The following is a 21,793-nucleotide window of genomic DNA, read 5'->3' as shown; positions in this document are numbered from 1 at the left end:
TTATTTAAATAGCTATTACAACTTATACAATAGATGCAATATTTAATTTAGTAATCCAACTATCCAAGGTGTCATGTGAGGATATATACCCATTAGCCGTAAAGGGGCTCGGCGCGCGTACAAAAACCGTTTTTTGCTGTTTTGCTCATTAACTAAAAAATTGAATAAAAATCAGGAGATTAATAAAATTAAAATGTTGAAACGTCAATATTTTCAGAAAAATTAACTCTACAAATAAATGTTAAAATAATTAATAAAAAAATATATTTTTTAACTTTTTTACCGAACATAAAAAAAAATTAAAACATGAATTATTTGTAGTGCTCATCTCTGTGAGTCTTAATAAAAAAAAAACCAGAATTATGATATCTACATTACCTATTTCAGGAGATATCGCAATGAGTAAATCCTCACGGGACTTTTTGTAGTACAATATCAGTGGTCGAAGTGGGTAGAGGACACTGTAGGATGACATTCTTTCACATTTTATAGTTCACATTTTCCATCCCTCCACTTATTTTGAGCCACTTCGACCACTGCATAATATAATATAATAGTATAATAATAATTAATAATCATTATACTTTGGACAGTTTTTGCAAGTTATAAGATGTTTATTGTTTATAGATTAATATTAATTAAATGTGGTTCTCTTTCTGAACTATACTTAAAAATTTAAAAAATCAGAATTTGAATAAATTGACTGAGGATAAATAATAATTGGCAAAACATCGGGTATAGTAATAATAAAAGTTGTTATGATGATAAATTGTTTAGAAACAAATGAATACATCTCCACTAATGACTATTAGTATAAAAAAAATTAATAATAATAATTACCTAAATCATTTACTATTTTTTGGCGTTCGTCATTACTTTAATATTTAAATGTGTAAACTGTACAGTAAAATATTTTATATAGGTACTATAGTTCAATGGCATACATAAATGGGTTTAGTATTCAATCCGCTCCCTTAATATTTGTTTACCATACATGTATAGATGGATAAAAATTTATTAAATTTAAAAAACATTTTGAAATATACATATAATATTTTTTTACACAACCCCTCCCATTGAAACTTTTTGTGTACGCCACTACTATCGTTTTTTACTTAATTAAACCGATAGAAAAGGAACAATTTGTTTTTATGTTTTGATTTTTGAGTAGGTATAGAACTACACTATACTATGTTTGACTTTTATTTAAGCTAAACATTTTTATAACGATTTTATAAGTACCGGCTACACAACTATAATATTTAAAAAAATAAAAATCAGAAATGAAACATAAAAAACCTAGTAAATTGCTTTTGCTGTTACATCTTATATAACCTACGCAGTATAGTTTACGAGTGAATCTCGCCGTCATTGAGTTAGTGTAATGGATGTGTTAAATATAAATTCAATGGCATGTGGAGAAATCCATAAAACAGTACTACAAATAATCAATCAAAATCGTATTTATTCCTTAAAAAAAATGGACTGAAATAGTCAATTATCTTTGAAGAAAAGCTATTTTTTACCAAATACATACAATACGTACATAACTTCTATGTTCACACTATGAAAGCATACTAAACTATGTATTATAAGCTTATAAAAAAAACAAAAATACCACCAGATTGTATTTTATCTTACAGTCCAATAAGCTTACAATGAATCCCTTCGATTACTAAGGAAAATCCTTTCTACAAAAATGATTACTAGGTATAAAATTCGGTTAGGTATATAGTACGATTCTAAACTAGCTCTTCGCTAAAGAACTATTATATTTTTTAGATTTTGAGTGGAGCGGTTTCCAATGATATGTTTTTTTGGTTGAATACACTTTTTCTGAAAAAAATTTTCAACCGTCCATTTTCAGAGAGGTTTCTGGCAATGAATTTTGGATTTGTTCTGAAGGGGGTCAAAAGTAGAAATTTCACAACACTTAACTAGTCAGAAAAACAAAACAATTTTATGACATTTTTTTTTTGTAATATTATCATCACAATAATTGATTGGTAAGCCATATTCAGGTTATCCAAAAGTTATTTTAGTAATAAAATATACACTAAAAACTACAAATGTAAAAATTATACATTAGTAGTTTGTAAATTTGTCTTAAATTAAATAATATACCTATACCTATATGATTATCAATTAAAATGAAAAACAATAATTATGTAAGAACTTAGTATATGCAACACAATCATTACCCTACCTTATACTGAGCCTATGAATGGGAAAAAGATCACGGATTAGGACTTTTTTTGGCCCTACCAAATTTTCAAAGGCCACCAATGGGCCCCCCCCCTCCCAAGATAAAATTTCTGGCGCCACCACCGATACATTAGCTTTAGTACCCACCTAGTATTGTACCTATGAAATAATATTATTTTCAGAAAGTACCCTTATAAACCGGGGCATCAAGCTATATTCCATCTAGAAATTTCTCTGGGCTAAACCGGTGTGAAAAAAAAACTCACCGGGATGTTTGGACCATAATATGATATGGCTCATTATCTCGATGCGAGATGATGGTGGGATAATTTTAAATCGGTTTAACTTAGCGAATTTCTAGCATAAGTTTACGCTTACAAAATATCATAATAATAATTGCTCCGTTATTTAATAAAACACCCAGCGTATAATAGACGTTCGATTTTCATATAAATATTATTATGTATTATAAATTCTCAAATTATCTCTCTTTTATTGAAAATATTTATGTGCAATGTGCCTAAATCTTCATATTATGTAACTGACACCGTACAGCAAGTAATTATTATTTTGGTAATTAACGGTTTTCAGCTACGCGGTTCAAAATTTGCGAAATCTACCTCCTTAACCCAGAGGTATTCAAACTGTGCGTCGCGGCTCCCAGGGGCGTCGTGGGAGTTGTCGAAGGGAGCCGCGTAGTATAATTAAAAACCAATAAATATTTTTAAGAAAAATGTTTACTATTATCATTGAGGCACACCGGTTGGGAAACGTTGAATTGTCTACAACAATCATTCGCTAAATTTAGCTTTAATTTTTTTATTTATGTTATATGGTAAATAAATAATAAAAATAAATTTTAAAATATAAATTACATTCATATAAACATTGATTTTTTTGTCATTTATAATTTGGGAGCCGTCAATATTTTCTGAAGATTTAAAGGAGCCGTGTGATGAAAAAGTTTGAATACCTCTGGCTTAACCCATTAAACACGACCTAACAATGTTATTAAATCGTTACACGCATTATTGTTCACCACATCTCGTGGCTCGTGTCCTAAGCCAAAAAAATATATTTCGTAACAGTGGCTTAGGTACACATACAGCAATTACAATCAATAAAAAAATATATTAATTGTAATAACAACAAATATTGAAAAAACATTTTGAACGGCACTCTAACACTTCCGTATGTTGTATCACATATTATATTATTATATGAAATATCTGTGGTATGTACACAAACATGGCCAGCAATTACAAATATTCGCCCACATGACCATCATCACAATCACCTAGCAATTCGCTGTCTTCAAATAATAGTGTACCTACCAGATAAGCCTTAAGAAAACCAAATTTTTAAAAAATTTTTATCATGGAATAGAGCTACATACAATTACCTACTTTAATGTTAATACAATTTGTTTTATTTTTTTATGACATGTATGCTATAATCTTTTATTATTATTTATATGCATATAATTGTTATATTCTGATATTACGTTTTAATGGTCGTCAAAAAAATTATTTAATACATTGAATAATTTTTTTAATAATACTTCTGAAACAAAAAATCAGTTATACACAGAAAATTTTCAATATTAATATGTCCAATACTAACTTATTTTTGTCCTATCGGCTATCCGGCGGTAACTTTTCAGCTACAAACATAAAAAAATTCAAATTTTACAAAATAACCTCTTTAGAATAATAACGAATACATGTGGTTCCAACTTAACAATAATCTACACCACCAAATTATAAATTCAAGATCATATAATCACCAAGGTTCACTACTTAAATCAACAGGTTCAATCCATTTCAATTTACATATGCGTCCACCACCTAAAAGACGCCTTAAACGCGATCGGTCACACTATTTAATGGCCGTACCTGGGGAGGAGGGTTAGGTTAGGTTAACCCCCCCCCCCCCGAAATTAATTTCCAGTTACGGCCTTGCACTATCTTATTAGTTAAATATTGTATTATAAATCAATCTGTATTACTTTAAGTCTTAAATAAATTATTCGTACCTATACCAGGAGTGGCAAACCTTTTGAACACTACATACCCAAAAATTACCTTTTTATTGTTTTTTGCGAGCATGCCATGAAAAGTATTTTGTTATATTCGATATTGTAGAAACAATTTATCGTAATTTGATTGAATAAATAATGTATTAGTATAAAAAAGGTTAGTTTAGTACAAACAATTATAATAATATTACTTTGTTAACTATTTATTTTTAGTAAAAATATGATTATTTTTCGCGTGACACCTCGGGGGCTCGAGTACCATGGATTTGCCATCCCTGACCTATACTGTACGTTTTTATCCATAGCATATTAAGTTATGATCATTTTAAAATGTATTTTCAAAAAGGTCATTACTAACTTAAAAATAATATCAATAAAAGGCTAGGTGAGGCCCTAGATAATATTCTTACCTTTAAATTGTATAATTGGTCAATTCGCTCTATCAACACTAATAGCACGCTGTTAAATCTGGTGGACGATACTTTGCTATATCGTAGATACGTGTGTAAAACGGAGACAACACATGCGGGTACGACGTCCTCGTAAGAAGTAGCCTTCACACAACGCAAGATTCAGTGTACCTAGTTTATTTTATTTCCACTTGTTTTTCAGATCATAAAACCACCGCCTTTGTACAACACCTATGTAACTATTGACTATTTATAATATACGTATTATAGGTATGTAAATAGTTAAGTACACATCTTTGCCCATAACAATTTTCGAAATTTACAAACATTTTAACAACCGTACGCAAAAATATTTTAAGAAAACTTCAAAAACCAAAAACTGTAATAAACCTAATAATAGGTTGGCGAAATTATTCAATTTATAAGGATGCATCATTGTCCGGAAAACGGTATAAGCGTATGTTGTACTCGGCAGAAAATTTCAAACAGACTTGGGACTTATGAGAAAGGAACATGACACGACCGAATAATCGGCCATCCGAATGTTGAAGAATAATTAGAGTATTTTGATGTATACAAATTGAATTTTGACTGAGTTGTGAATTTAACACATTTTAAAGTTTAGATGAGCAATGTAAATCTAATTCTATGATACTCAAAAACTCCGTAAGTACATATAAGTTGTTAACTGTTTTCACTACTCATTAAATTCGATTATTATCCAAAGAAATACTCCAAAAAATATTCTTCAAATTATAAAATTAAAAATCTCTGTAAATGTAAAAACACAGAAAAAATATTATTTTATTTACTTAAAATTATGTAAAAAAATCATCAGGTATACCTAAATTATAATTAATAACTATTTATGCTTCGTTAATTAAATAACTCATCAGCTAGTTTGTGTAACATCTTATCATCAGGAAAATTTGGGATACAAAAGTACAAATTGAATAATAAAAATTCAATTGTTATAAATAATAAATTTATTAATATTCAACCCTGAACATTATATTATTATTATACAGTTTTCAAAATACATTAAATAATTTGCACTCAAAATAATCAAAGGACAGTGGTGGAAAAATAATGTATACAGAATTTAGATAATTAATTTACATATAGTATATATATGTAACACGTAATAGGGTAAAACAAAAAAAAAATTGAACTAAATCTGTTAAAAATTGATAACTTAGAAAATTAGTTTGAAATGTGGCTGTATTTAATTCAAACGTACATTAATAAATAATCGTAATACGTCAATGGTTTGAGATAAATAAATTATAACCTAAACAAAAAAAAATTGTTTTAAATAAAATTGGTTAAGTCAAGTTTATTTAACAGTATATTATATAATATATATTTGTTAGACATTAATTTTTTTCACCATATAAGAATCCGATTGTATAAAATAAAACCAAAAAATTTATGTTGAACCAACTGAAAAAAAATACTGATGTTCAAATTATTGTCTATAAATTAAGCGATTTAATGCATAACTGGTAACTGTAAATTAAGTAAACATTTATTTGGAAAATGAAATTTAAATAATAGTCCTGTTATTAAAATGTAGTTAATGTGTCAATATTTCATCATCTTTTATAGCTACAATTTATTTATTTATCAAACCATCATTTGGTTTGATAAATAAATTTGTTTAGTCATATTGTGCTACTATTTTTATATGCCAGATCCAAAAAGAAATAATAATTGTTGTAACAAAAACATAACATGAAGTAACATGGAAAATTGTGTTGTCAAACTTAAATAGGCTAAAAAGTTTGTAAAAAACAAATATAAAATTAATAGACAAGTCTGATTATAATAACCTCATAAAGGTAATTAATATTTTGATGTTAATTGTATTCACTATGAAAAAACCCTTTATATTTGGGCCTCTTCGATTTAACAAATACCGTGTCACTATATCTGTTGAAACAGATGAAATATAATTTTTAAATACAAATATTGACGGAATATTTTTCTATTCATTTAAAAAAAATCCAGAAAAATGTTAAAAACAAAGAGAAAAAATAACGCTAAAAGCATAACAAAATATGTTAACATTTTTTTAGACTTAACATTACATTATAATGATATAAAAACATTTTATTTAGTATAATAATCTGTTAAAAAAAACATAGCGGACACAAGAAAAAATGAGACCCAAATGGTTACAATCTATAATTTTATACAGCAATTTTTCTTCACAGCCTGGAAAATATAGAATTTTTTTCCACCTAATGTTACAAAAAAAATAAATATATATAAATAAATATATATGTATTTTTTTCTTGTTTTCTATTAAATAACACATTTTTTCTAAACATATTCTATTCTTAAAATATAATTATATTGTAATTTAATTACTCGGGAGAAATTCAGTTTAGTGGCAACCGGACACTATATATATTTTTTAAATGAAATCGCAAAAAATATTTAATTATTGGAAACAATAATTTTATAAATCAATTGAGAGTAATTAACGACGCCCACTTCCCCAACTTGGAAGATTGGTCTTGTCAGACCCAGCATTATTAGCAGACGTCGCGATACCCGCAAATGATGGAAAATCTCTGGTACTATTTGTATCTGGATGAGCTTTTTCCCACGGTGCATTACCCATAACAAATCCAGCACCTTGTGAGTTATGATTACCATTGGGAACGGATTGGCTCTCAGTTTTTGGTTTAAAGCTTGCTTTTGCTTCATTTTCTACCAAGTCATCCAACTATAAAACATAAATATATTACCATATTGTTCAGGAGTCATGTCCATACACAATATAAAAATATAAATTATAAAATAAAAAAAATTACATAGTCTTGTTGAATCATTTCTAAATAATCCATACAATCCAAAACATCATCCTGGGTAGCATCCTCACGGGCATATACAACTACCAAATCTGGATTAGAACTGTCAGATTTTGAAAATCTTATATCTACATGATATTTATCCATAATTTGTGAAATATTACGTCCTCGAAAACCGATCAATCTTGAATGAATTCTACTATCAATGTAAATCTCTTCCTTGTAAACATTTTTCTAAATAAAATATTTAAAATTGAATTAGTTTATAACAACGAAATTATATCACAATGAGTTTTAAATTCACAAAAAAATACAACTTACAAGTTTATCAACCATTTCTTGAATTTCGTCCCTCGCTGATTCAGCACTTTGTTGGTAACCCACAACTGTCACTATGTTTTCATTGTTTCCTTCACCTCTTCTAGGCAGATTAACTTGAACACCATATTTGTTACGTAAGTTACGGACAGTGTCTCCTTTTTTACCAATTATCATGGGATGGAATTCTGGTTCAATAGTCATCTAAAATCATAACATTAAAATCAGTATAATTGAAGCTATTTGTAGCTATTATCACTGAAAATTAGCTAAATGATTCGTTCAAACACTTTAAGGGTAAGTGACAAAAATCTATCAGCCACCAAAATTTAAATTAGACTAAAAATGATTCGTCAAATTAAAGAAAAATTAATAAATAAATGTTATGTTGAAGAGATCCCTTCATTCAGGATATTATACAATAAATTATTTTTTTTTAGTTGATTTTTTAAAAAACAAATACCTGACGTTAAATTTTAGATTCAATTCAAATAATACGATTGATTATTCAAAACGGCTTCATCAATTAAATTTGAATATTAATCTTATAAACTCCAGAAATAAACTTACATTTTATGTATCAAATGTCAACACTAAATATACGTCATACAGAAATGCTAACATTTTAATGTCTGCCGGTAATACTATCACAAATTTTGATTTGTCCACTCATCAATTTCTAGTTATTTAAATACTACTAACTAAATTTTAATTGTAAAACATTTTCAGTTAAATAGGCACATGTTACTATTATACTATATTTTACTTTATGACATCTTGTTATAATAAAAAAAATACATATAAATCCGAGCTCGAGTGATGGTTAATCATTTCTACTTTAATTGGATAAGAATATACTTGGAGGTGAACAACATTAAATGTCATCCAAACATAAAAATCTAGCAGTAAACAATACTGTCTCTGATGTCACACAATGTCTAACCTAACAGATAATGGCATATGTCAACATGTGATTACTGATCACAATAAATGGTTAACCTCATATCGGATAACTGTAAAATACAAACAATCCTTCATCATAACCTTTATATACTGAAAATACCTGAATTTCATATGAACGCAATTGTCTATCTTCTTTATCAGCATCATATAACCGCATTTCTTCTTTAATGGCTGCGACTACTTCATCAATATCTTTTTGCACACCAGTAATCTAAATTACAAAAGGTTCATTTGATAAAATAATTAATTTCTCTGTGAATTTATTGAAATAAAAATATATTCAAGTGTAATTAAGCTTTAAAACCACAACATTCTTAATTTTTAATTTTGATGATGTTTAGGAAACATATATTTTGCAAGCCAATATTATAAAACAATATTAGCCAATATTATAATAGTATTAATTAATGATTAATATACATTTACCAACGAGATTATTATATAAAAACATTATTTAATGAGCAATTACCTTAATAATATCAGCATTTTGTTCTTGGTTTGGAACTTTAATCTGGACATTATAATCATCGCTAAGCTTCCGGATTGTGGCACCTTTAGAACCAATCAATGATCTATGATATTCTGATGGTACATTTAACTAAAAAAAACATATTAAAAAATGTAAAATTGAATAGACTTAAAGATAGCAAATATTATTCATGGTACTTATACATTTTTCAATAATAATAACTTACATCAATAGTTTTTGGTATATTGTCAATTAATATTTGTTTAGCACTTTCACAATTTTCAGGTTTTCCAAAGATTGTAACTATGTCATTTACACTAGGAGCACGATTTTCATCAGTTTCTTCAACAACATTAACATCTTCTTGTTCGCGATTATACTGGTCTTCTATTAATCAAGACACTCATTAATAAAATATAAATTTAACAGTTATAAAATGTATTTGCATATAGTTTTATCAACATTTATTATGGAATATATATATTAAACCCAAGATAATTACCTGGGGGTCTTTCGGGAAACTTAATCCAAACATCTAAATCTCGTCTCATGCCTTCCAACAAATCTCGATTTCTCATTAAAACTCTATGCATCCTTTGAGGTATGATTACTTCAACGGTGATACGTTGTTCCTAAAAGTAAAACAAAAAATAAATATCTTATCTAATGAACAAAAACAAACAATAGTTAAACAATTTAATTACCAAGTCAATGACTATATTATTGATTTTATTTTTGACTTTTTCAACAAAATCTTTGTGACCTTTTATCAAAACTTCACTAGAATTGGAATTCACTTGTGGGAATGTTACTGTAACTCCATTATATTCTGCACTAATTTGATTAATAACTTCAGCACGACGAGCAACAAAATGTCGATGATGTTTGGGAGGAACACTCATAGTAATTTCAATAATATTTTCCTAAACATTAATTTAAACATAATATAACATTTTTTTATCAAACTTATTAATTTTTTCAAATGTAATAATCGTTTTAGTAATGCTTACCAAATCCTTAACAATTTCTTCAATTTTGCGTTTTGCTTCTTCAGCATTAGTTTTGTCACCCTTGATTATAACAACATCATCATTAGATGCTAATTTAGGGAATGTTATAGATACTCCATTACAATCATCAATGATTCTATTAATAATTTCACCACGCCTTGCAACAAAGTGACGATGATACTTAGGATCAACATTAACTTCAACTTGAATTGTATTTTCCTATATAATAAATATTATTTTTAAAAGGCAATATATAAAATTGTTTGTTAATATAAATAATATACATACCAAAACTTTAGCATGGTCTAAAAGTCTTTGCTTTGCAATAGCAACATTTGCTTTACTACCTTTAAGTACAACTTTATCGCCACCTCCAGGTTTGGGGAATGATATTTTTACACCACCACATTCTTCTTCCAATTTATGTAAAAATTCTCCACGTTTAGCCACAAAACTTTTATGATATTTTTCATTTATTTCTACACGGTCTTCAATAACATTACTGATATCAGTTATCATAACTTCGAATTCTGATTTTGCCTTGTCTACATTTTCTTTTTTACCAACAATAGTTATATTTTCATTAACCGAATCAGTTTCAGGTGGGAATATAATTCTTGTGTTTGTCAAATCTCGAATCTGTGGCCAAATACACAACAATAAAGATCAACAAATATTTAAGAATAAGATTATTTTTATGACATACTCTTTTAACATTAGCTCGTTTTTTTCCAATCAAATATTTATGAAATTCTGGCTTCACTTTTAGATCAATAACTGAATTGTGAACTTCGTCTACCATCGTCTGAATTTGTGTAATAGCACTGTCTACATCATCTTCAGGTCCTTTGATAATTATAGTCTATAAATTTAATTTAATATATTTTTTAGGTATTGTATTTATTATTATTTTGAATGATACACAATATTAACAACTACTCAAGCTTTCTTTATTCCAAATATGAATGGTAGTCAATGGCCGACTTACATATAGGGAGGTGTGACTTTGTTCTCAAGTATGAGACATTGGACTGGCCTCACGTGTCAACTCGCTGGGGGAAGCATCTGACTACCATCCTTATTTTGAATAGAGTATATAAGAAATATATATCTTATTGATCTAATTATATTTAAAGGAGTACATTAAATAACACATATAATACTTACATTATCACCTTTAACAGCTGGCAACTTTAATGACACATTACCACCACAATCTTCTTTGATTGATTGAATAAACTTATTGCCGAGATTCACAATAACATTGCGTACTTTAACATTTCCTAACACTATTTCTTTTGTGACAATATCTCCCTAATAAAATTGAAATTATTTAATTACACTTTAATCGAAATACAATTATTTAAAAACTTTACTAACCATTTCATTTTGTATTTTCTTTATCATATCACAAGCAATTAAAACCTTTTCTTTATTACCCATGACTTTGATAGTGTCACTATCTTCACCTTCGCGAGGTAAATCAATTCTAGTATCAGTTTCTTCTCTAATCTAAAAAAAAAAATTGTAATACATTAAATACATGAAGTTAAATTGAATAAAAATAATTTAACAAAACCTTTTTAATATTAGCTCCTCCTTTTCCAACAACAAGCTTGTGGAATTGTTTAAAAACAGGAATTTCTAATACGTAGTTGGCTTCATCTAATTCTTTGGCCAATTTAGCTAAAGACTTAAATGCTTTATTGACATCATCATTTAAACCACGTATTTTGACTAAATTACTTCTAGCTTCAACTAAAAAAAAAAATTACCACAATAAAAATGTAATTAAATAAAAGTAAAGATATTCTACCTGAACTAGGAAATGTAATTTGAACGTTGAAAGCTTCCTGAAGTTCTCTAACTTTTTCACCTTTGACTCCAATTATAGCACGGTGGTGACGTTGGTCAATTGATATTTCTTTTTCAACTTCATTCTCCAACTTATAAATCATTTCTTCCAATTCCTATTAAAACATATTTAATTACAAATTATAATATATAAGCCATAACAAGCAACTTTAAAAAAATAGCAAGACAAATTAATTAATAACATGCTTCAATGTATCTTACACTTTTAGCTAATTCTACTCCATCTTTTCGTCCTTCGATCCGAATAATGTTAGAGTTATTGTCAGACTCAGAAATATTGATTATAACACCAGTATCATTCTTAACACGATTAACTGAATAAAGAAATATTTGATTTATCAACAATTTATTTATTGTAAGTCATATACTATATACATATACAGGATGATCCAACTAGTATGCTCACCCCTTTTTTTTTCTTTAATTATGAAGTTTTTCAAAATCTGATTTTTGGAATCTTTAAATATACTCAAAGACCATATTTTCATATTCTCAAGATTTTTTGTACCACCTAAGGAGTGTCCTGTGATGATACAAACTTTTTTTTTCAAATGGGAACCCCACTTTTTTACAGTAAATTATTAAGCGGATAATTTTTTTGAGAATTTTGATGTTTTGGGATCAAAATTTGAAAGAGTAGTTTTCCAGTTATTACACATTTTGTGCTAAGGATAATATAGTTAATAATAGGGAAGAAGGATATGCTTATACAGTATACATTGTTATCCTTAGTCTATACACAATACACATAATATAAAATAATAAGTCATTTTATATTTATTTAGTCAAACACTTAGGTAAATAGCAAGTAAAACCCTTCTTGATTAATTTAGTTATTTTTCTTATTCCATGTGCAGAACAGTATAAGCATATCCCTATTATGGACTATTATCCTTAGCACAAATTGTCTAATAACTACGAGACCACTCGTTCAAAAATTTTCAAAAAAATTATCAGCTAAATAATTTAAAGAAAAAAAGTGGGGTTCTCATTCGAAAAATAAAGGTTCGTATCGCCACAGAACACTTCTTAAGTGGCACAAAAATTTCAAGAATATGAAAATATGGCCTTTGAGTATATTTAAAGACTCCAAAAATCAGATTTTGAAAAACTGCATTATTGAAGAAAAAAAGGAGGGCGAGCATACTTTGTTGGATCACCCGTATACATGAAATTCAGTTTTATAAAAAAAACTTTTCGTCACAGCTTAAAATTACAAATAAATATTAACTTACTATTGCTTCCATTCTTCCCAATGATATGCTTGAAAAACTTTGGGTCAACTACAAGTTCTGTAGAAACATAGCACTCAATAGCTTTTTTTAATGAATCAATTACCTTAGGAATCATATTTGTTGGTCCTTCCACAATTATCTTGTTATCATCAGAAAATTCAACGTGTACCTTTGAACATATAATTATATTTTAAATATAATAATTTTAACTAATAAATAATACTAAGTCATTATTATTATGGAAATAAAATGAACATAATAATATAATAATTCAATTAACCTTTTCATTATCTTCTATCAACTCTCGTAAATTAGAACCATTTTTTCCTATCAAAAATCTGTGCATCCATCCTGGACACTCGATAGTTTCAGCAGTCATACTGTTAGCTTTTTCGTACAACTTTGTTAATCCTAAAATAAAAATAATAATTATATTTTAAATACACCAAACATATTAAAAATCAAATTTACCAGTGCCTAAATCCTTATATAATCCTCTTAAAGTAACTGTTTCTTTGTCTGAATCTTGTTGAGGCATTTCCACACTAACATTAGTTTCCAATAATATATCTTGAATACCATTTCCTTTTTGTGCCATTAAGTATTTATGTTTCTGTTTTGGTATTTCAACAAACACTGTTGCTGATTCTTTTTCCTACAATGAAAATTATGATATTATTTAAAATTGATTATATTTTTGTTTTTGCAAAGATTAAAAGTGTCTAAATAAAAGTTAACAATAATTAAGTGTTAAGACCCAGGCTCGAGACTTTTAGTAATTTGTTTGTTTTTATAATTTTACATTAAGCTTAGCTAAGTGCTATGAATGTCAATTACAACACATTCAATTATGAAATTTAAAAGTGCTTTTTTTTTGCTTTTTTCAAATATTAAAAAAAATTTTTATTTCCAATTTCTGATTATTTTTATTTTTATGCATATTGCTGCTGAATTATGATTTATAATGACACATGCCACTAACAAAAATCTAAAAATTGTAGTAGATCTATGGTTTTTGTTTAGGGTGAAGCTAGAACTAAAAATAATTTTTCTCCTTGAATCACATTTCCTAGTAATAAACACCAGAATCCATATTTGCTAGCTTATCTAGCTAATCGGCCAAATTAATCAATTTTTTTTTCGGTTATTAGTCATATTTTCAGAAAATTTATACTAATAAAAAGGTTGAAATATTTTCAAAAACTCAAAAAGGCTATTTCTAATTTTTTTTTATGTTTCTTAGTATAAAAATGAAGCAAAAATTATGTAAAATATGTGCTTTTTATGCTTATTTTAATATTTTAAAATAGTTATAATGATATATTCGAGTGCTTTCCTCAGCATTAATTATGATGGTTATAAATGCTAAAAGTCCCAAACCCAGTTATGACAGGCAGTAAAGAATTCGTGAATTTTGGTTGAAATATGAAGGATTGTGTTCTATTTAGTCTTGACTAATATATCATGAAAAACTTGAATATCTTGTGAATTTTTGATAAAATTATTATTACTTACCATTTTTGTATAAACCTGTTTTATCTTTTCAATAGCTGATTGAACTCCTTCTTTATCTCCAGCAATTGTAATTTCATCTCTATTGACAGATGGCGGGGGAACATGGATTTTAACACCAGTTTCTTTCATTAAGCTATTGAGTTTTTCGTTGTGACCACCAGTAATAAAGGGATGGAAAATTTTTGGGATTTCAATCCTTTCAAACGCTTTTTTAGACTGTTAAAAATTATATTTCATTAGTAAAATAAATAATACCTAATTAATTAGTAAATATTTATTAACGCAATAAGAATAACTTACCAACTCATCTGAAATCATGCGAATTTCCTGAACAGCTTTCTCCACTGCATCTCTAGTTCCAGTAACATTGATAATATCTGAAGTATCTTGAATGCTTGGCATTTGAATACGTGCACCAGTGCGTTGTTCAATTTCCTTACGACGAGTTCCTTGTTTTCCCATAACTTGACAATGATGTTCCTTTGGAACAGGAACTGCACTAGTAGCCTAAAATATTATGATAATGAACTAACATTCAACTATGATATAAATTAGTTCCAAGACAGAATATAACTAAAACATTTGGCAGTAATTTAATATAATTGTGTTTTTTAATACTTAGTTGCCCATGCTAGTATTTATCTTTGGCACATTTAATGAGGAGGAATAGGTAGTCATAAATGGTATGATCTATCATCAATAAACTCGACAAGATTATTAAATAACTGTTCAATATAATTAGTTGAAGTAAATGGAAGAGCTATTTATAAATATCACACATTCTCATATGCACTTCATTACTCAATTGAAATATAGTTCTTTAAGAGAAGCGGCATGTTTTATCCATCTTACTAATAATCAAATAACAAATTTATGTACAGCAGTTCCAATTTTTTGATGTAAGCTTTCATTGACCTATTATCAAACTTAGAGGTAAAAACATTATTCACGTTCTTTCATTGGTTTTTAGTCAATATTTTTATTTTTAAATATTCATATTTTATTTAGTCATAAATAGAGCTTGGAAGTTATAGGAGTTGCACATACAATAACATAAATAGTTTCAGATACAATGGAGAGTTTAAAAACATAATTTTAGGGAAAAAATGTACATTCCTTAATTTTCATAAGCAAGTTAATTAATATTTTCTAAAAAACTTAATCTTTTTCTTTCTGTGCTGTGTATTTTAGTAATAATATTGAATATAAAACTCAATATTTATTAATGTGGGTATTTTTTGTTATCGTAGTTGTCAATTATTAATAAAATGACAATGGTACAATGTGCATTTTATCTCCATCACACTAATATTGAGATTCACTATCTTCACGAATATATTTTTTAAACAATTTTTTCAGTTCAATAAAATATTAAAATGCAAATAATAGTTAAAAATAATAGTTTTTTATCATATTAAAATGTAATAAATTTATTTTTCCATATTTTACCTTCCTATAAGTGCAAATTAAAAACAACATAAAACAGTTTTATGGAATTGTATTCATTTATTTTGCATATTTGGCATTTTCCCTTTTTTAGCTCATATAAATATCGAGCCTAACTTACAACTTACTTAAATATTAAATTATCATAAAAACTAACAACACACAGACAATATTCTTACTTTATCTTCAAAAATAGATCAATTTGCTTTAATATTGAAGTTATAGCCACAAAATTGAAACAGCAGGATTTAAATATTTATATGCTATGCTTTAGTAATTTGGAGAACACACATGCAGCTACTCCTCTCAGATAAAGCCATAATAAACAAATAGACTTTCTCAATCAAGTGAAAATAGCAGCTATTCTTTCAACAATAGGAAAAAGATTACTAAACACATTCATAGCTACTAATTTGAAATCAGACATGATAAACAACTTGATTATTAAAGGTTTTAAATGTACAATTAGAATAAAATATAACTGTACTTCTAGCAAGGTATTTCAAACTTTCTTCTGTTCAAAATATTAGTGCTTAGTTTAAGCCCAAGACCAGCCAAAAGGAGGATGGGGGGCAATGGAGCCATACCCACCCCACACTTTACATGATATAAGTAATAGAAACTCTTAATTATTTAAATCACAGATTCGGAATCAGTGATAGGGATGAGATAATTTTTTTAGTCTCACATCGAGAAATATTTCTATAATTGGTTTTTGGAGTCATCATTACCCGCAACCAAAGTCAAAAATGGATTATTTCATGATGTTGTATTCTTTGGAAAAGTATTAACTGTTTATAAATTGAATCTGGAATTTCTGAGACTTCCTCTGTTTTGATGACAATATATCATTAATTTTGTTAAGGTTAAACTTTTAAATTTTGCATTAGTCAAACTACTTCTTCAATTGTTTGTTATGAATGTTAACTTATTTGCAAAATTTACATTTATTTTTTAGGTACAATATAACGATATAATGATAATTACATTGTGAATTAATATGCTTATTTGTGCCATCCTTTAGTACAATAAGCGTGTGCACATGTTACTATTGGTAGAAGGAATAATTACTTAATTACTTATCATGTCTATTTTTATGTCTCCAAAATATTAAATTTTTTATTTCTGTTTTCAGAATGTTTTGAGTTTATAAGACCCTCTAAACTAAGTAATAGTATTCTTAAATTAATAAATGATTCTCAAGCCATTTTGAAATAAAACACACTAATCAATAATGACTTTTTTTTTTTAAGTGGCACTACCACATGGGAAATGAACTGTTTGCACATTGCTTGGCCCCAAAAATGAATAATAGCTGCATTGGTGAGTTATAAATTAGGACTTTTTTATATTAACTAGGTTATGAGACTTGGGAAACCAATCTAAATATTTTTCTAATTTTCTAATTATTTAATTAGACTTTTTGATGTGACATTTTTTTATTGGGGTATGCATATTTTAAGGTCTTATTTGCAGTTATTTGGTCCTGAAACTTATAAATTAAAAAAAAAAATTTTAAGTAAATTCTTTTACATTTTACTTATGTTAGCAAAAAAATAATTATTATTGGGAGGTAAGATTATATTTATAAAAAAAAACTTTACTTGAGTTTGAAAGCTTGCAATAATTCTGCGTTTAGCTTCAGTGACATGATCCTCTTTACCTCTTACAAGAAAAGTCAAATTCATATTCTTTGATGTAGAAATTTCAATCTCAGCCCCAGTTTCTCTTGTAATTTGACTACAAATACGTTTAGATTCACCTTCTCCAAATTTTTCACTATTATCTGATTTACGGTCTTGAACAGAAATAGTGAACACCTAAAATAATTTATGAAATTAATTTTCCATAAGAAGTTCTGCCATTAATTCACCTAGTAAGTGTCTTACTAAGTGTATTCACCTACTAAGTGCCTTCTAATTATTTACAATTAAAAAAAAAAATTACATTATTGACAGTTGAAGTCCGAACTTTGTTCCATCCTTTAGGTGGTACATTTGAAGATGCGCATTGACCATTGACCCCAATAGTCTTGGGTACCAATGTTTTTGAGTCAGGTAAAGCTGGAAACACAAGGTCATAGCTGTTACCATTGTTGCCTCCATCTTCTTGACCAGTGTTGTTAGACACTGCACGTTCACTCTTCAACTTAGGGATATCCTGCTGTTGCAACTCCAACATGATGGCTGTAGCTTCCTTACCAAACGTTTAGTCCAAATAAAACGAGTACCAAAGGTCTCTCCTTATTGAAACACTAAAATTTAATTAAAATAATATAGTACCTATTATGTATTATAAAGTATAAAAAAATAGCGAATTATGTAATAACATATATTATATAGCTAAAATAATTAATTTAAAAAATATTAATAGTAGACATGTTAAGTTGTTTTACATTACAATTAATAAAACAATAAATTATATTTTCTAATAAAAACGAGATAATACTTGAACAACATTTTGGTTGACCAAATTATTGAACAGATTGGGTTAGCCTACAGCCCATACATAACAATTTTGAAGAAAATGTATTTACATTAGGTACATAAAATTCAAATAAATATGGATTAGGGTGGTTCAACTTTTTGTAGTTTGCAGGCCAATTAACAAATTTATAAGCCTACAGGGGTTGGGTCAAGTTAGGGAGGCCAAAAGAAAAAAAATGTATTTTATTTAATAAAAAACATATTATAATATAATAAACAAGGTGCCACATTATAGAATACATATAGATTAGTACTATCGCCATTCATCACTCTTATATGCATTACAATTATTAAATATATGTACTACATATGTCTTTTAAGGCAGGCCAAAAAAAGGTTTTGATTAAATAATAATTCAGTTAGTTGGGCATAAACAAAAGAAGTAACAAAAGTGTAGGTAATTAGGTAATAGTTATTAATACTAAGTGACACAACTACTGTAGTCTAAGACTCCAAGATTAGGTTGTCATACCTAATATTAATTTAGAAAAACGTATTTTTTATAGCCATGGAAATTCAATTGAAATACCCAAAAGGATTAATACAATAATGTATTATATATTAAGGCAAATCGATAATTTTTTTAGTAAAAGGAAAAATGATTTCAAGTGATTTATACACAGATTTTTAGGTTAAAATTGTGAAAAGTTTGCTGTACCTACTCTGCAAAAAGTAATTTATTGTAATTTACCTAACCAGAATAATTGAGCATATATAAGTAAATGTTTACAAAAAATAATAATGAAGTTTTAATATTGTTGGAGTATTAATGAAATATTATTTAACAATATTTTCAGTATCAAAGATTGTATCACAATAATACTTTGATGAACAAATACATGGTAATATAGTTTAGTATGCAGGATCAATTAAATGGGGTACAAAAGTAAATTTACAATCTAGGAATAGGATGATACATGAACTTATTAAGATATTTTACTTGAAACAAAATATTAATTAATTACAAAAATATACTGCATAGTGTATACTAAGTATCTAAAAAAAGGTTAGCAAACTATTAATTCAAAAATATTAAAATTTCAACAAATGTTCATAATTTTTGTTTTAGTAGGTACCTTGCACCTATTATGTTAAAACACCTACTGGGAGTTTTCAATTTTGACCTCTCAATGGTAGCAACTAGATACAATTTGCTACCAAAAATCTACCCTAATGTTAATGATCAGAGGATATTTTTTACTAGAAATGTGATTTTAGTAATTGGGTAAGTCTTAGTAGTTTTGTTTAACATTCAGTTTTGGGTATTCGCTATGACAACCAAGTTAAATGTTAGCCGAAGATTAACCTCAGTTTTTGGATCAGGGATAATGTTGTTGTTAAATGTAACCAATAGGCTTAGATGTTAACTCAGGTCTTCAAATCAGAATTTACTTTTAGTTAAAAAATCCAATTAAAAAAAAAATAACCAAAAGGTGATATAATCGGTATAACAATAAATAATTTAAAAAATCAAGCCATATGAAAATTAAGGTGTTCAGAGGTATCGATGAGCGAGCAAAAGCGTAAAGAAACCCACCAGATGTATATTGGACATAAATGTACAAATGCATCCAGTTCGACAATAGCCTTTGCCCCGGGTAGATCTACCCAAAAGGACTAAGGACTGAGACTACATAATGTCCTGAAACACCGTGTTTCGGATTCGTTTTGGACGGATTCGGACGACACGGCCGTCGAAAAAATCTCCATTATTGGATTTTTTGGTACGGGCCTCCGGGGGAACGTTCGAATGCGACCAACGACCGTAAAACGTGTGCTGGCCCAGAATTTCGTGGGCGAATGCAATTCGAGACAATCGTGGGACCGTTGGGTTTAGCCAACGGGGCTCTGACTCGAGCTGGGCCCGCCGTGGTCGCGCAGAGCCCATCGACGCGCCGGGGTGAGACGTCGACGGCGGGTGGGCCCAAAGGCCGACGGCGCCACGGGGGCCCATCCGCCGACGTGGTGTGCGTGGCACGGGACGAGAACGGACCCGGCGATCAGGGGCCCAGATACGCAAGAGCCCGATCCGCGGGGAGTCTACGTGTCATCCCACCGAGCTCGGCGTAAGTGTGCGTACGTGTGCGCGTGAGCTCGCGCACCGCACCACGCATAACCCTAGACCGATCGCATTGCCATGAGGTTTAACGACCGTCGGGGGGCCGCGCTGGATGGGGCGGTGCGCACCATCGGTAAACACAAAAACACTTACTGTAATCACGTTGTGTGCCTGCCGCGAGAACGAGACGGTGTGTATGGGGTAGGTATTGGCGAGACGCGTGTGCACGAACGAAACGAGCGAACGACAATTCGATGCAAAAACCGAAACGATTTTAACACTGCAAAGTAACCAGCCGCCGCACCGCTATCAAACCATTACACATGTAAAAAGATTTTTTTTTCACCTTTCCGCAATGCTGCCACCACATCGGCAGAGAAAGTTTTAGACGGCGTTGCACCGGCCGACATTACAGCCGACGTCGAACACTCCCACCGAGTCGTTGGCAGTGAACGGCGGCGTATATTGCTTTACGTTTGGAAGTTGAGACTTTGGGAGACACTCACCGATCCGCCTTTTGAGCATTTGCCCTTTGCACCCTATTGCCCATTATTATTATTATTCTTATTATTATGTGGCTGTATGGGTTTTTTTTTTTAGTTTTGAGTACACCTAGAAATAAAACCTTCCAGTGGAACGAGACATAATTATTTTTAAAATTTAGTTTCAAAAAATAACGCATCATAATATTATGTCCGGTGCGAATGTTATTCCTCACCAGTCACCGTCCATAGGGCACGGGACACAGACCTATAAAAGTGTTATGTACCGGTACAGTTAATTTACCCCTCAACTGACAGTATTCAAGAATATTAGTCCGTTCTATATAGTGATTGTACAACTGTGCGTTTCCGATGTAATGTTGTTTACGAAAAAATGGGCAAATCACAAAGTGATAATAATGCTGTATAAAGTCGTTCCTTCCAAAACTTTTCCACGTGCATT

General features: G+C 29.0%; 1 protein-coding gene across 1 annotated transcript; it reads right to left on the bottom strand.

Annotated features, from left to right (window-relative positions):
* Positions 1-6,750: 6,750 nt before the first annotated feature.
* On the bottom strand, positions 6,751-21,178 carry LOC111042531 (vigilin). The gene is made up of 24 exons (XM_022327159.1): positions 21,002-21,178; positions 18,251-18,557; positions 17,908-18,123; positions 15,158-15,364; positions 14,858-15,073; positions 13,814-13,997; positions 13,623-13,753; positions 13,343-13,511; positions 12,309-12,421; positions 12,049-12,202; positions 11,812-11,990; positions 11,613-11,744; positions 11,400-11,546; positions 10,939-11,094; positions 10,521-10,871; positions 10,233-10,451; positions 9,927-10,145; positions 9,725-9,854; positions 9,449-9,609; positions 9,223-9,351; positions 8,854-8,964; positions 7,794-7,994; positions 7,476-7,706; positions 6,751-7,387 (listed from the first exon to the last, which is right to left on the bottom strand). The coding sequence occupies exons 2-24, from the start codon at positions 18,482-18,484 to the stop codon at positions 7,139-7,141; spliced, it is 4,239 nt and encodes a 1,412-aa protein (XP_022182851.1). The 5' UTR covers positions 18,485-18,557; positions 21,002-21,178; the 3' UTR covers positions 6,751-7,138.
* Between the last annotated feature and the right edge of the window lie 615 nt (positions 21,179-21,793).

Source organism: Myzus persicae, unplaced genomic scaffold (genome assembly GCF_001856785.1).
Source record: "Myzus persicae strain clone G006 unplaced genomic scaffold, MPER_G0061.0, whole genome shotgun sequence".
Taxonomy (NCBI): domain Eukaryota; kingdom Metazoa; phylum Arthropoda; class Insecta; order Hemiptera; family Aphididae; genus Myzus; species Myzus persicae.
This window is presented reverse-complemented; position numbering and strand designations above follow the sequence as displayed.